Genomic DNA, 16,192 nt, shown 5'->3' with positions numbered 1-16,192 from the left:
AAAAAAAAAATCTTCATTGACGCACCACGTTTCCTTTTCAGCAAAAGCTCTAATGTATCTATATGCTCTATCTCTAATATTCTCATTCATTTCTCAACCTACTGAAGTTACCAACACTTCTTAAAAAATTTACCATGACCTCTATACTGTCTAACACTTTCTAGTTTTTTTCTCTGATATTCTGACACTGAGGCCACTTAACCCTTTCCTTGAAACCTGAACACAGGACAATGGCATTTTAGGCAAAAGATGGATTCCTGACGACCCTATATTCAAAACTAATCCAACCAGAGCTATTTCTATTTACAGGCATATCTCATTTTACTGTACTTTGCTTTATCGTGCTTCACAGAGACTGCGTTTTTTAATAAATTGAAGGTCTGCGGCAATCCTGCACTGAGCAAGTCTATCGGTGCCAATTTTTTTAATAGCATTTGCTCACCTGGTGTCTCAGTGTCACAGATAATTCTCAAAATATTTCAAACCCTCCACCAGCAAAAAGCTTACAACTCACTGAAGGCTGAGATGATGGTTAGCATTTTTTAGCAATAAAGTATTTTTTAACTAAGATATGCACACTGTTCTTTTAGACACAATGCTATTACACAGTTAACAGGTTGCAATACAGTGTAAGCATAGCTTTTATATGCACTAAACCAAGAAATTCGTGTGACTTGCTTTATTGCAATATTTGCTTTATTGTGGTCTGGAACGGAAGCCAAAATATCTGAAGTATGCATATACCAGCAAAAGTGGCCCTGGCCTATGGTAGTAACATAAAAAGAATGACAATTCACTGTAGTATTTAAAATCTGAATAAAGAACAACAGTATAGCTTCTTTTATTCTCCAAATTCTTCAACATGGAGATTCGCTGATATCCTCGGTGGTGTCTTCTTCCACCTACACCTCTTACACTCCGATGCTCGCCAGAGTTCTGTCATTAAGTATCTCTTCTTTCTCTCTCCTTGTTTACACAAGAGATCCTATCCTCTCATAGTTTTAACCACCACCTATGTATTGATTTCCGAATCCTTATCTCCAGCCCTAACCCCTCTATTCTGGCCCTCAGACATGTACATCCAAATGTTTTCTAAACATAGCCACATGAATATCTCAAAACTATCTGAAACTCCATGTTTCCAAAACTGAACTTATTATTATTCCTTTCTCCGCCTCCCAACCTGCTCTTCTTCCTGTGTTTTTTACCTCAATTTATGGCACTCCCAACTGCCCAGACACTCAAATCAGGCCCTGGGAATCATACTCAACTCCTTCTGTAGCACCCTCAGCATCCATTTAAAGGCCTCTGCCTCATCTTCCAGAGGCAAGAGATCAAAAGTCTTAATTTTACCTCCTGAAATATTCCTTCAATCTCCTCATCTCCAGCCCTAGTTTAGGCTGTCATCATCTACTGACAATTAACTCAACAGCCTCCTAACTTCCCTGCCTCTACTCTTGTCCTCCTAAAATCCAGCCTCCATTGCTTCAGCAAGTAACCTATGTAATATACAGACCTGGCTGTGTCACCCTGTTGCTTTAAGTTCTTCAGTGGCTCCCCACTGCATACCTAATAAAGCCCAAGTTTCTCATCACGATAATCTTCCAAAACCTCATTCCTCTCTCACTTCTCTGGCTTCATCTCCTAACGTTCCCAGACCTTGTACTGTAAGCTCTAGACCTGCTTATACAGACAGTCCCCGGCACCCGCTGTGCCACTTTACATGCCCTGCCTTTGCTCCTGCTGTCCCCTCTGCCTGGAAAATGTGCTTCCTCTTGATTCATTACACTAAGTCTTACTCCTTGAAGTAGCAGTTGAGGCAGAGCCTCTGAGGCAGAGCCTCCAGAGCCTTCCCTGAACCACCAACATGCTGGGTTAAGTGCATATCACCCCTGCTCTGTGTATACCAATCCTATCACTCAACCATATTAAATTGAGATTATCCATTAATATATCTGCTCATCTTTAGTTATATGCCCTCAGCTCCCAAGACGTCTGCCACAATAATGGGGGTTCAAAAAAATGTTGAACTGAAATAACAACCTAATGTTCAACATGATTCATCACAGATCTTGACATTATAAAGGTACAAAGATCAAAGACCCAGTCTACTCAGTAGTTCCTATCAACTTCATACATATGTGAGTTGCTGTTGGAGTATTTGGTAATAAGCTATGATTTCCCTTTAAAGGATTTTCCCAAAAAGGCAAGTTCCACCTACCTTACATTTAAGGGTACAAAAAGGAGCCAAATCTAAGATTTCTGGAAATTTTATGTGTCTGTTAACTTTGCGTAGGTTAAAACCAGCCTATAAAAGAAGGATAATACATTAAGTTCTCTTCCTGGAAAAGCTGTACATGTTATGTAAACTATAGTCCCACCCCAATGCCCAGAAGAACACTAACATCTAGCCCTAGTTCAATCTGCTTAGAAGACTCTATCCCCCTGACTACTAATTGATTTCCAGTTGATTTGTTTTTGCTAAGTGCAACAGACACACACACACACACACACACACACACACACACACACACATACATACATACATACACAGTCCAACACATTGAGATAGCTGCTCCTATAAGAAAACTCTCAATGTTTCTGCTTTAGGCATCTGGAAAAGCCAGATTAGACAACAGGTTTTGAGTGCTTAAAAGTCAGCAATAGCAGGAACTTCCCTGGTGGTCCAGTGGTTAAGAATCTGCCTTCTAATGCAGGGTACATACATACACAGTCCAACACATTGAGATAGCTGCTCCTATAAGAAAACTCTCAATGTTTCTGCTTTAGGCATCTGGAAAAGCCAGATTAGACAACAGGTTTTGAGTGCTTAAAAGTCAGCAATAGCAGGAACTTCCCTGGTGGTCCAGTGGTTAAGAATCTGCCTTCTAATGCAGGGGACGCAGGTTCCATTCCTGGTCGGGGAACTAAGATCCCATAAGCCACGGGGCAACTAAGTCCGCATGCCACAACTACAGGGCCCATGTGCCACAACTAAGACCCGAAGCAGCCAAAAATAAAACAAGTAAATAAAAAATAAACATAAAAAAAAAAACCAACTCGGCAACAGCAGAATACTCTTCTGTGAAGCATACACTTTCAGCCTCACTTTCTAACCAAGCTTGGTGAACTGTTCATAGACACCCACCCAATTAGTCAAACTCATACAGAAGAGAAAACACTACGAAGGTACTTTGGGACTCGAACTGAATTTACAACTTGTACTGCTCATAGGAAAAAGTCTTCCAGAAAAGATGGAGTCACCAAAATGATGTAAAGCCAAGGTACCAATCAATGCCTTTTTATCAAGGGTCAGTAAAAATAAGATACCACACAGATCACTAAATTTCCCAAGTGTGAGATATAACTAGTAAACTGGTCTTCTTTCTCTAAACCTGAAAATAAGATTAAAGTAAAATGCTAATATATCTAAAAAGAGCAACATGAGTTCTAGTAAAACTGAGGTGTGATTGTGCCTAAATTTCTCTTCCACCTTGACATGCATCTTCATCAAACCCCTTTTGTGTGGTAACATAAACATATGTATTATTTTACTTTCCTACTTCTCTGAAGTTAGAATTAAGAAATAACAGAAAGCCAAAAAAACCACAGTAATATGTTGAGACAATAACAAATAAAGCAGGTGTCACATATTTAAAACAAATTTTAGGTAACGAACAAGGGGTACCTGCTGAAATCTCTTTAAGTGAAGAGTAAGAACAGGAGGAGCAAGGGAAATTAGCATCTGCTTCTTAGCATTGGTGTAAACGTGTTTCTTCTCACCTACAGAAAGAAAGCAATTTTAGCAGTGTGAGGATCATTTTAGACCTCTATATAGCATTCACATCTGCTATAAAATCATTCCAGGGGCTTCCCTGGTGGCGCAGTGGTTGAGAGTCCGCCTGCCGATGCGGGGGACGCGGGTTCGTGCCCCGGTCCGGGAGGATCCCACGTGCCGCGGAGCGGCTGGGCCCGTGAGCCACGGCTGCTGAGTCTGCACGTCCGGAGCCTGTGCTCCGCAACAGGAGAGGCCACAGCAGTGAGAGGCCCAAAAAAAAAAAAAAAAAAAAAAAAAATCATTCCAAACATCTAAAGCAAGGATCAGGACGCTTTCTGGAAAGAACCAAATAATAAATATTTTAGGCTTTTTGGACCGAGAGGCAAAATCAAGGATATTTTGTATGTATTAATACACAAATTTTATAGAATTCAAACTATAATAAAATAATTGAGTATGATTGCAGTCTACTGAAAAGAAGAATGGAATCATTTTTGGAGAGGTAACAATTAGGGTTCAAAGTTCATGTTTTCTACTATAAAATAATTTTCAAATGTTCATCTGTAAAAAATATTTTTAGCTCGGAGATCACACAAAAACAAGAAGCAGGCCAAATTTAGCCTGCAAACCACAGTTCACGTACACTGGCTCTAAAGCAAACAGAAATGCTATAAAATCAACACAATTTACTTTTTGTATCAACAAGTAAATAAATAAAAAGCTAGACTTTCTAAATGTTTCAACAATTCTAGCAAGAATCCTTAGGAATCTATGATGCCTCCCTATCCCACTTACCCAAGATCAAAAAACAAAACAAGGTGGGGGCAGGGGTAGGAGGGGGATTATTAATATCTTTCTGTTCTGTATTTGAAGAAGATGGTAAGAAAGCACTGTCCTCCCAGTACCTTGCACTGGGCACGTCACTTTAGCACGCTGAAGAATTAAAAGTGTGGTTTTCTGGATGCAAGAGAGATGAGGCTCATCACAAATGACAGGAAACTGAGGATACAAAGAAACAGCCCCTATCTGTTAAGGAGCCTGCTGTGATAACATCTCACTGGGATGATTTCCCTACAGGGAGTGGTATCAGAGAGCAAACTGTCCCACTTTAACTGCTGCTGGGATGCCACAGAGTACTAGCCACATCAACAAAGTTCTGCTTATCCATCCTTCTATTAAAATATTTACACAGGGGCCTTCCCTGGTGGCGCAGTGGTTGGGAATCTGCCTGCTAATGCAGGGGACATGGGTTCAAGCCCTGTTCTGGGAGGATCCCACATGCCGCAGAGCAACTAGGCCCGTGAGCCATAACTACTGAGCCTGCGCGTCTGGAGCCTGTGCTCCGCAACGAGAGGCCGCGATAGTGAGAGGCCCGCGCACCACGATGAAGAGTGGCCCCCGCTTGCCACAACTAGAGAAAGCCCTCGCACAGAAACGAAGACCCAACACAGCAAAAATAAATTAATTAATTAATAAACTCCTACCCCCAACATCTTCTAAAAAAAAAAAAAATTTACACAGTATTTTGGGAAAAGGGAACTTATTGACACCATCCAAACACTGATACAATTAAAACAGTAGTACTCTACTGATACAGTGCAAAATGTACCCCTAAACATTAATTTTACTTTCTGTGAAAGAATCTGAATACCTTTTATATTTGCCTTTGGTCCACTATACTGTCTCCGTGTGCACACTTCACAAAGCAGTTTATTAGCATCTCGAAGTTTCTCATTTCGGGTGAACTGATATAAACAATGTTGGATTGAACATTCATCAGTACTGAAAGCTTCCCTGTTTGCAAGAGTAGAGAAAGCAGTTTCTGGATCTTCGTTTACAACCTCATATACTTTCATCCCGGGAGTATGATCGTCATTCAGAATCTCTAAATTTATTTCGTCAGGTTGAAGAGCAGCACTCAAGTTAAGGTTCTTAAATCCACTGGAAATGTCCACTTCTCCACTGCTCCCTTCCTTCATGTAGGCACCATTTAAATTCCTAGTACATTCAGCAGGAGATGCCAAAACCTTCAGATCATTATCCATGTTGACATTTTTCATATCTACTTCCTCTGTGGATTTTTGATTGTCAGTTATGCTTTCTATCATTTTTTCATGGCCATTCAAATCTTTCTGATTAACACAATATTCTTTATGTATAACTTCCTCTTGTGAAATATGGTTGGATTTAATATCCACTTCTCGCTGAAGTGACATTTCAACTTCACATTCATTACCTTCAGGATGGTCAATGGCACAGATATCATTTAAATGAAGAACTTTTCCTTGAATTTTTTGTTGCCTTCGTTGGTTCTGTGTAAAAAGTACAAAACATTAAAAAAAAAAACGAGAGAGAGAAAGAGAAAAAGCGTACACATATCACATCAGGTTTTCCTGTTTATCAATCAAAAATAAATAAGTTAATAAGGAAGAGTTCACTCCCAGAATTCCAACCCTAAAAGTTCCTTTACTATCAGGGATCAAATAAATTATAGAGAAAAGTTCTTTGGGGCTTCCCTGGTGGTGCAACGGTTAAGAATCTACCTGCCAATGCAGGGGACACAGGTTCAAGCCCTGGTCCGGGAAGATCGCACATGCCGCGGAGCAACTAAGCCCATGTGCCACAACTACTGAGCCTGTGCTCTAGAGCCCGCGAGCCACAATTACTGAGCCCACATGCCACAACTACTGAAGCCTACATGCCTAGAGCCTGCGCTCTGCAACAAGAGAAGTCACCACAATGAAAAGCCCATGCACCGCAATGAAGAGCAGCCTAGCCCCCGCTCGTTGCAACTAGAGAAAGCCCATGTACAGCAAGGAAGACCCAACGTAGCCAAAAATAAATAAATTTAATAAATACATTTAAAAGAAAAGTTATTTGATTGAAAGCAGGGATAAAACATCACCAATCATCAAAAAATTGTCACACGGGGGCAAATAAAAATGTGCAAGACATGGTCTCTGATCTAGACAGAGCAGTAAGGCTGTTGAACCCAAGTAGCCATGTATTAAAGCAGGGGGCGAGTGTCTACACACACACCAGGAAGGGATATATCCATGTGAGTTATAATAAAAGTAATAAAATAAAAATAAACTGAAAACTCAAGGATGTATAAAAAGAAACCAAAAATTCAAGGATGAGCAGAGGGATGAAGGAAAACATTCCGGGAAACGGCCCAAAACTAGAGAAGCAAGGAAGCCACATATACAGAGGACAATAATATACTCTACCCACTTAAATCACCTTCTTTGCCATTTGCTGCCTATGTCCAAGTGCGGGGCGGGGGGGTTGCATTTTATCTAGATTTCTGTTACTGGAATGCCTAAAGACTCAAGGGGTTAGCATTTTGAGTTGTCACTAAAAGGATAGTCCCTGTGAGGCTAATTCATAATACCAGAAAGCTGAAGGGCAGCACACAGGGCTCTGGATACAAAAATTTTCTGATATGCTTCAGTTAAAAATAGTACACGGGAAAGAAAAATGGGGGAAGGATATAAGCAAATACTTCAAAGGAAAGGAAATACAAACAGCCCTTAAACATAAAAACATGCTTAACTTCACTTACATTAAAATAAATGGAAAATAAAACTGCACTGAGATACTATTTTCCATCTATCAGACTGGCAGAAATCTAAAAGTTTGATAATATTCTGCTGTCAAGGATAAGGAGAAACAGCAAGTCTCATATGTTGCTGGTGGGAATATAAATTGGTACAACTTTTGTGGAGGGCAATTAATTTATCAAACCACAAATACAATCCCTCTTCTCAAAATGTGCCCAATCGATGACATATGTATAGGGTGATTCACAGAAGCACTGGCCATCATAGCAAAAGACTATAGGTGTTCGTATACCTAAATCAAAAGAGAAATGGTTAGATGAACTATAGCACATCTATTATACTATATTTAGTAGTATGTTTACTACTAAAATAGAATAAAATAGAATACCATACAGCGGTTAAAAAAGGAATCTTTGTGTCCTAAAATGTAAAGATCTCCAACAATCTAAGCAGAAACAAACAAAAAGCAAGGTCGAGAACACTGTGCATAATTTTTAAAAGGAGTGAAAAACAAGACTACATATTAGTATTGTACTTGATCATATTTTCCAAAAAAACCTAGAGAACACATAAGAAACTAATGAAAGTAGTATCTATGTCATACAAGGAGGGAGAATTTTTGAATGTCAATGTATTAGCAACTCAAAACGTTATTGAAAATGAACTAAAGTTTTTTTAAAGTTGTCACAAGTAATGCAGATTTTTTTAAAAAAGCACATTTTCTTCACATACACTCAGAGAAACTTCACTGCAGAGAATACTAAATGAGCTAATTCTGTAATTGCCCAATGAAAGTGCTGTATATAAAATAACAGACATGTCTACCAATGTCACTCAGACTTTAAACTCAATAGTTCAAAAAATTAAAATGAGAAAAGTATGGTTTTCCTCCTAATTACCCACCTTGGCTTGCTTTTTGGCTTGCTTCTTTGCTTTTTTCTGTAAGTGCTTACTTGTTCCTGAAAGAATATCATTTCTCTCCTTTATGTAACTGTCATTATCTTTTTCTTCCTCACTTTCTTTATCTTCATCATCCATGGTCTTTTTCAGATTTTTATCATTTATACTTTTCTTACCACTCTTAAAATATGGAGAGAATATGGGCCAAAAATAAAACTTTACTATTGTTGGTGAAGAGATTTCATGTTACCTAAATAGTTTTCTACTCCTATTTTACACCAGATTTATTTTTCACAATGTTTGGAAACATGTCCAGGACAAAATTCATTCATCTCAAACACCAGAAAGCAATCTTCACATACTGAGAAAACAAGCAAACAAACAAGTAAAACAGTAAAAAAAGGCAACTTAACATATGAGTGTAATAGAAAGGAATTTAATGAGTTGTATTAGACACATGCTGTATCATGCTGTAATTACGTCTATTTCTAAATGCACTCTCTGTTGGTAAGTGATTTACATGTCCCACTACAGGTATTCCTTTTCATTTTTTTCTTTCTTTGAATGCAAATGACAGTTTTAAAGAAAGAAAAAAGAGTAAGTTTAGTAAGACTTTAATCACTAAGTAACAGTGATTTAAAGGGACCCCCAATTCATATTAAGTTGAAAAACGATTTATCCAATACTCATAATATGTCCTCTTTTTCCTATGACTACTTGATAGGAACTAAATTAATATGGCTTAAAACTGAGATACTCTCTTAACATTTATAAACTTAAATCTATAAGGGATTTGTGGCTAATCTTAAATAATGAAAATAAATAGTAATTTATATTAAGTAAATATTTCCTGATATGTAAACTAATCAAGTTCATTATCTATAAATAATTCCAGACACACTCTTTAAATATATATATATTTATCCCATTCTCTTTTCAAATCTTTAAAATTCTTCTGTCTCATATACACTAAGAAAAATTTCTCCATGCTTGGCCTAGTAATGTACAGCTTGGAAAAGGTAGCAAGCCCTCCCCCATAAATCTAGCACAGGAAAGAAAAAAATCTACTTAAATAAATGTAAGTCTTACCTGATCGTCTAAAACCGGTAGAGACAAATCAAGGAACGATTCATGAACCAAGGAGACCTTAACCAACCAAAAAAGAAAAAGTAAAAAAGGAGGAAAAGATTCATTTTAAACATTATATAGTAAAATCATGGGGGGTGCTAAATTTTAAAATAAAGGCTTAGGAAAATGAAATGAAAAATTACACAGTGTTGAGGACTCTGGGTTAGGGGAAATCAATTAAAATATTAAATAACTTCTTCCTGATATAAGGAGTGCTCATAGTTCCAGCAAAAAACTATGCATACTTGGACAGTTCAAAAAGAATATCTTATAAAACTAACTAGACATTTCTGTTTTTGAAAGAAACAACTGATAAACTGTACATTATTAATATTAATGCATAAATCCAGTCTGTACTACATCTACTTACAGTTCTGCATTCATCACACATGATTGTACTAGTTAGTTCACCACCAAATACTCGGTCCACAAAACTTGGTACTGATTTTTTCTTTTCATAATCTATAAGGGGAAAAAGTCTATCAATTATCCTTATATAATTAATGAAATAAATCGAAACTATTTACCTATCTAACCCTAAAATTTAATTTTAATTTCCTATCTTATTGACTTTTCTCTATTCATAATTACCACAATTTTATTTTTATGCTACAGTCAGCAGCGTATACTCCACTTCTAAACATAACACATTTTAACATAATCACATCTTGTGAAAAAGAAAAAAAAAGTTCTTATCCAAGATCTAGTCAGTGGAAAATAAATTTTGTGAGTCAGTGAGACTTTCTGTATATCAGTATCTTACCTAGTAAAACAAGCAGATCGAGCTACACACAGAATGCTATTTTAGCTCGCTTCTAGCTCTAACATTCTAACACCGGCAGCAAGTTTGGGAGTAACTTGCTTTGTGAACTCCACTTAAAACAAAAACAAAAAGCCCTCAGGAGAGTATTTCAGATAAAATCCTCCTTTTATTTTTCTATGTTCCCAGAAATAACCTTGATAAGTTTAGCATAAGGTGACATAATTTAACTACCTAGTAGTCCAACTTTCTAATTACATGAAATGTGTAGGCCTTATTCAAATGACAGGTGTCATTTATACAGAAACACATTTTATGACAGAGAGTGCAAACAGGCTTGATTCCCTCTCTGTTGCTGGCCAGGCCAGCACCAATGGCACCAAGGAGGTAAACAGTTGCTGTGTGTTGATTCTGAACTGTGCTTTACAATACAGTAGTTGCTAGTCATTGGGGCCACCTACATTTAAATTAGTTAGAATTAAATAAAATAAAATTTAGCTCCTCAGTTGCATCAGTCACATTTCAAGGGTCACATAATAAGAAAAAAGTTATCTCCATGATTAATAAACGAGCTGACAACTCTCAAAGACAATCACTGCTAATTAAAGTCTAAGCTTCTGAGGGAATTCCCTGGTGGTCCAGTGGTTAGGACGAGGCGCTTTCACTGCCAGGGCCTGGGTTCAATCCCTAGTCGGAGAACTAGCTGTTCTGACTAAGATCCCACAAGCCACGTGGTGCGGCCAAATAAATAAATAAATAAAGTCTAACTTTTTGAAAAATAAAACTGTGATGTCATCTTAGCTCTATGTTTATAAATTTTACCATAATATTGCATAAAAAGAATACACCAGAAGTTAAATTTTTCTAAAGTATTTACCTTTGGAGTACTGAATAATTGTTTTAAATCAACGAAGATAAAGAGAAATTATAATAACTGTGGATAATAATATAAATTATTAATAACTGTGGATTTGAAATACATGTGTTAGCGATCTTGTCCTAAAGTACAGAGGAATTCAACTACAGTGCTTTAGTTCAAAAATTCAGACATTACCTTTAACTTTATTTTTTAGCTCTTCATCCAATTTTTCAGTAGAATTACCAAATGCTTTAAGAATTCCTTTACTCACTCTCTAAAAGTAATAAAATAGATATATATACCATTAAATTTTATAGTTATTTTCCTTAGAAAGTATGTAATCAAGTCAAGAAAGTGATCAAGAATTAATTAGCTCTCCAAACTTACTGAATAAAACTTAATATTTCTAAAATCACATTTTCAAAATTAATTCCAGGAGCTAAAAAGAATTATACTTAAAAAAACAATCACTTACCCGGGTACAAAGGCACCATCTTATCATTTCAAGATTTTAACCTACTCAAACCAAAGCTTTTCAGAACATGCCCACCTCCTTTGAAAAGACCACTGAAATACCATGTCCTAGAAGCAGAGTGGATAATGAGAGCTACAAGACAAACTCCAGTGCTCAAAGTCTAGCTCCATCACTACTGGATGACCTTGAACCAGGCACTGAACTTCTCTATACCCTAGTTTCATAATCTATGAAGTGAGAAAATGACTCAGAATGGTTGTGAGGACTGAGTAAGGTAATGCTTACAAAATACTGAGAACAGTGCTTGACAAAAAATAAGAGCAACATAAATATTAGTTGTTATCACTGTGTTATTACTATTATTAATTATATCCACATCCCCCCAAATTACTTTATATCCTGGTAATTAACAAAAAAATTAAAATACAAATGTTCCCTGACTCTTACAAAATAAAAATACTTCTTAGATTCAAAAAGCAGTGTTAAATCACACTCAGAATTAAGAGTAAGGGTGCGCTGCAACTGGGAATCGTTTGGGGGACACACATTTTCCAGTACCTTATAGCTCTCCTGGTATAGGCTAGTACAATAGAACCCTTAAAGAACAATAACGCTGTAAACATCAAGCAAAGTAGAGCATTATGAAAAGGAGACTCATTTCTAATTTCCTTCATTCATTCTAATAATTAAAATATACTGGTTGAAAAGGCTGGTGAAGAAAAAAAATTTTTAATATAATGGCCTCAACTAGTTTTCACTGCTCTAATAACTCTTAAGACATCAAATGACAAAGAAGTTAATGAAGATCAGATTATAAAATACACTGGTCAAAATATGCTAACTTGATGTTCTTCTGCTCTCATTCCATCCAATAAATAGCGAAGCAGCTCCTGGCTGTCTTGCTGCTGATAGCCTTTAAATCGCACTGCTCTACAGAAAAAAGAAAAATAAAGAAAAAAGAAAAACAATGGTGAGTCTACTAAAATGAAACTATTTTTTTATAAAATCTCAGGATCATATCCCAAATCTTGGAGTATTCACTAGTTTCTCAAAAGTTTGTTTAGTCCAACAACATCCTTAGTAGATTTAATTTTCATACAAAGTACATATTTTTTAATCCAAATGAAATAAACCATGCTTTAATATATCTACTGAATTAACCCTAAAGCTAATAATTTTTTCATATTATTTCCCAGCATCCTACTGATGCACTGAAAGCACAATCAAAACAGATACTCACTTTTTACAGACCTGAGAAAAGAGTTCTCTAGGTGTCACGATTCCCTTTTTGGTCTCTTGCATCTCATTAAGAAACTGGCTCATGGCTAAAGTAAGAGGGCCTGGAGGCTCAAGGTTTATTTCTAAGGGTTCCTGAATATGGGAATAAAAATTACTTTCTTCAGTCAAATTTTGGAATCATTTATTTTATCAAAATGTAACTAGTCAACCTTTATTCCTATGTTCCTGACAGAGTTGTCCCAATTAAATTCTCAAAATGTACATCAAAAGATGGAGAAGGCTTCTGGTCACAGACTTTGATAAAGAATTCAGTTCTACTGTTTTAGATTATCAGGAACTTACTACCTAGGAACTGAAAGAGCCAAAGCAAAATGTAAATAATAAAAATGGATAAGGTAAAATTCATTTGGCTCTATAGCATTTAAGTCACCTGAAAAGATGTTAAAAATAAGAATGCATGCCTAGGGCTTCACAAACATCAACAGCATTCCCAAGAAAGAAGCCAAACACTCAGCACAGCAGTACATGGCATACATAGAGCAAATAAATGTAAAGGCCCCTTATAAATTTCCACTAGCCTGAAAATCCTTAACTTGGTAGCTTAAAACCAAATAAACAAAAGAGGTGAAAATGAACATCAATTCTTAAAAATAATTTAAAATGCTGCTATTCAGAGAGGAAAAGTACTGAATAAAAGAAAATTTTAAAGTACGTACTGTTAATGCCAAATCAGGTGGTTCAATTTTTACAATTGTTCCAGACATTTTTACTTCTTTTAGTAGTTCTCTAAGCACGGGTGTTTGTGACAAATTCTGGAATGTAGTATGGAAAAGAAAGGGAAAATTATTTAAAGGCAAACCAATTCATTCAAATGTTTTTTAAGTGCCTATTCTACCAAAACAGAAAATCATCACTGCAATTTTTATTGTGACTGTCAAACAAAAAGTAACTTCATGCTCTTCCCCCCACTCTAATTGGTTCATAAATACTTCAGTTCTGAGCTGCTTCATCACCTCAGAAGGTCATTCTCCCAACCACCCAATATGAAGTAGCTACCCTACCACCGCCACTACTTACCACTACGTGCAACTAGGCATTTGTTTCTGTACTTGGTTTTCCTGTTTCCCCCACCCAAGTGAAAGTTCTTTGAGGGCAAGGGCCATGTTTGTTTTGAGCCCTATTGCACCCCAGTGCTTAGCACAGTGTTTTACTGTCATGCAAAGTAAACATTCCCTTGAGTTTTTTTTTTGAAAACATAGAAATAAACTACCTACAAGGGAAAAGCTCAAGCCTACAAGTAGCAAATATGCAAAAACACCCTATGAGGAAAACACTAGATTTCCTTAAAGGGGGAAAAATTAATATTGGCACCTGCATAACTGCATTGAAGAAACATGTATTTCCCAAATTACTGAGTCCTTTCACAGTTATTTGGGAAGTAGAATTCATGGAAGGATTTTCTTTAGCCATGTTTTCCTTTTTTTCTCTCTCTTGTTCATTTTTACTCTCCTTTTCTAGTTTTTTATTTTCAAGTTCAATATTACCACTATCTTTTGCTGCTTTAAAAAAAAAAAAAGAAGAAAAGACTTATTAGCAAAATGTATAACACAGCCATACCAAATGCAAAGTTATACTGGGGACCAGAATTTGTGAATTTTACCTAATAACATGATGTGCCACCTGTTTGATTTTAAATGTTTTCTTACAAATATAAGTAAATTACCATCAAGAGAGAAAAACCAATAAACAAAAAATATTCAGAACTGATGTAAGCATTACTTTGACAAATGAAACCAAACAGTATATGCTTCAATATAAATCCCTTTTTAATGCACAAATGTTTTCTACAAATGAGCATATCTTACCCTGTAAAATCAGAGTATAAAGCAATCAAATAAAGAATGTGGACATGAAATAAATTTTTAAATGAAGTCTGAGGGTCAAAAACCAATCCTGAAGTTAGGAACAAACAATTCTGGCTCCACAAAAGATACCACTGTGACAGTAAAAATGTAAACAAGCTTTTAAAGCAAATGATGAAAGCCAACCCAATTAATTTAATTATGTATGAAAAAAACCTGAGAAGTAGCTGGCCTTTTGAGGGAGTTACAGGCACTTTACTTTCACATCATCCAAACAAATGTAACAAAATAAATTCATTATAAGGCAGGTCTCCCTTAAGCCCCTGTGCCAGGGTATGGGAATAGGGTGTTACTGCCCATTACTTAGTCCAGACTCTACGTCACATTTGACCATATTATTTCTCAGATTCCCTTCTAATTCTAACTCCTTATAATTATCTATATTCTCACTGTTTTACGTTCTTAACCAAAAATAGTTTGAAATCAATCATAATTAATGTTATTCAGCTATATGTAATGCTATGGTATGTTAAACTAAATATCAGCAGATTATATAAATCAACATTACAGTATATATTAAGAAACAAATGATTTTACCTGATTTTGGAGCTGTAATACCGGCTTGTTTTCTAACATAATCAACCACCTGACCCAATCGGTTTGAATTACAATACTGGACCTCATCATCACATAGGTAACACCTGTGTCCCAAAAGATCCCAGAGAAGAAAAGTAACAAACTGACAACCACAGAAGGGCACTAATTTTAATTCATGGAACCCAAAGTGTGTAACCCTCAAATTATTCTACTAAGAAACTGAAAATGAAAATTCTATGTTTTGAAGGAGACTATACATATTAACTCTGGTTTACTGTTAAATAAGGTTAGCCTGCATTATAGCTACATATAAATACTGTGAAAATACTCCAAATATTTTACTGAAATGGCTATTTATAACATTAAAGTGAAAGTTTTTTCTAATATTTCAAATCACAGACCTACATCATCAAAATTAACAAATTTTACAACTGACAAATGCTCAGTGAACACTGCTATGTAAATGGTTTTTAAAGATGTAAAATTTTATTTTAATGAGGTTAAAAGAAATACCAGCCTGACATTTTCATGCAAATTCATTGCCAAAATTTACTATATTCTCAGTTTATCTGGAATTTGTTCTTAGTGTCCCAATTTTTAAACTAAAAACAATCTACCATATACTTTGTAATATCACAAGAAAGAAAAACAAGCGTGAAAATTCCTATGTCTTCTCCATGCTATAATTTTTGTGTTTGTACAATACTAAGCAAAAGCTTCTCATAACATCACATTCTCTAGCCTTCTGAAAGTGATGGTATTTAAACAAATACTACAAAAATTTTAACTTTCTTGCTCTTTAAACATTTCAAACATCTCCATTCTCCAACATTTCAAATGATTTCCAGCAAATGGGCACAGGAGATGAAACTCACCATACACTCCAGTTGTCCAAACTAAGAACCAGACAATGAGGTTCAGATCTCGGCGTCATATAGTGCTTCAAGGCATGCTGCTCCTGAGAATTTCTGCCGCAGCCCTAGAGAATCATAATCATAAACCTCAAAGCCACAAAAATTCACCAGGAGAGA

The 16,192-nt window shown here is 36.1% G+C and overlaps 1 protein-coding gene across 6 annotated transcripts in view; it reads right to left on the bottom strand.

Annotated features, from left to right (window-relative positions):
- The window catches only part of USP16 (ubiquitin specific peptidase 16), a 35,563-nt gene that overhangs the window by 7,463 nt on the left and 11,908 nt on the right, over positions 1-16,192 (bottom strand). For 3 of the 6 annotated variants that reach the window (XM_024752885.1, XM_024752887.1, XM_024752889.1), the window contains 13 exons: positions 16,037-16,140; positions 15,162-15,265; positions 14,074-14,261; positions 13,419-13,514; positions 12,704-12,834; positions 12,306-12,393; positions 11,184-11,262; positions 9,740-9,831; positions 9,331-9,387; positions 8,245-8,421; positions 5,430-6,090; positions 3,689-3,783; positions 2,171-2,308 (listed from right to left, as the gene is read on the bottom strand). In XM_024752885.1, the coding sequence (XP_024608653.1) occupies positions 2,186-2,308; positions 3,689-3,783; positions 5,430-6,090; positions 8,245-8,421; positions 9,331-9,387; positions 9,740-9,831; positions 11,184-11,262; positions 12,306-12,393; positions 12,704-12,834; positions 13,419-13,514; positions 14,074-14,261; positions 15,162-15,265; positions 16,037-16,140 (1,995 nt within the window). In that variant the 3' untranslated portion in view covers positions 2,171-2,185. Of the gene's footprint in view, positions 1-2,170; positions 2,309-3,688; positions 3,784-5,429; positions 6,091-8,244; positions 8,422-9,330; positions 9,388-9,739; positions 9,832-11,183; positions 11,263-12,305; positions 12,394-12,703; positions 12,835-13,418; positions 13,515-14,073; positions 14,262-15,161; positions 15,266-16,036; positions 16,141-16,192 lie in introns of those variants that run through there. The other 3 variants (XM_024752886.1, XM_024752888.1, XM_024752890.1) reach the window with 2 other exon arrangements.

The sequence above is a fragment of the Neophocaena asiaeorientalis genome, unplaced genomic scaffold, assembly GCF_003031525.2.
Source record: "Neophocaena asiaeorientalis asiaeorientalis breed wild unplaced genomic scaffold, Neophocaena_asiaeorientalis_V1.1 scaffold245, whole genome shotgun sequence".
NCBI classification, from domain to species: domain Eukaryota; kingdom Metazoa; phylum Chordata; class Mammalia; order Artiodactyla; family Phocoenidae; genus Neophocaena; species Neophocaena asiaeorientalis.
The sequence above is the reverse complement of the archived record's forward strand: the minus strand, read 5'-3'. Positions and strand labels throughout refer to the sequence as shown.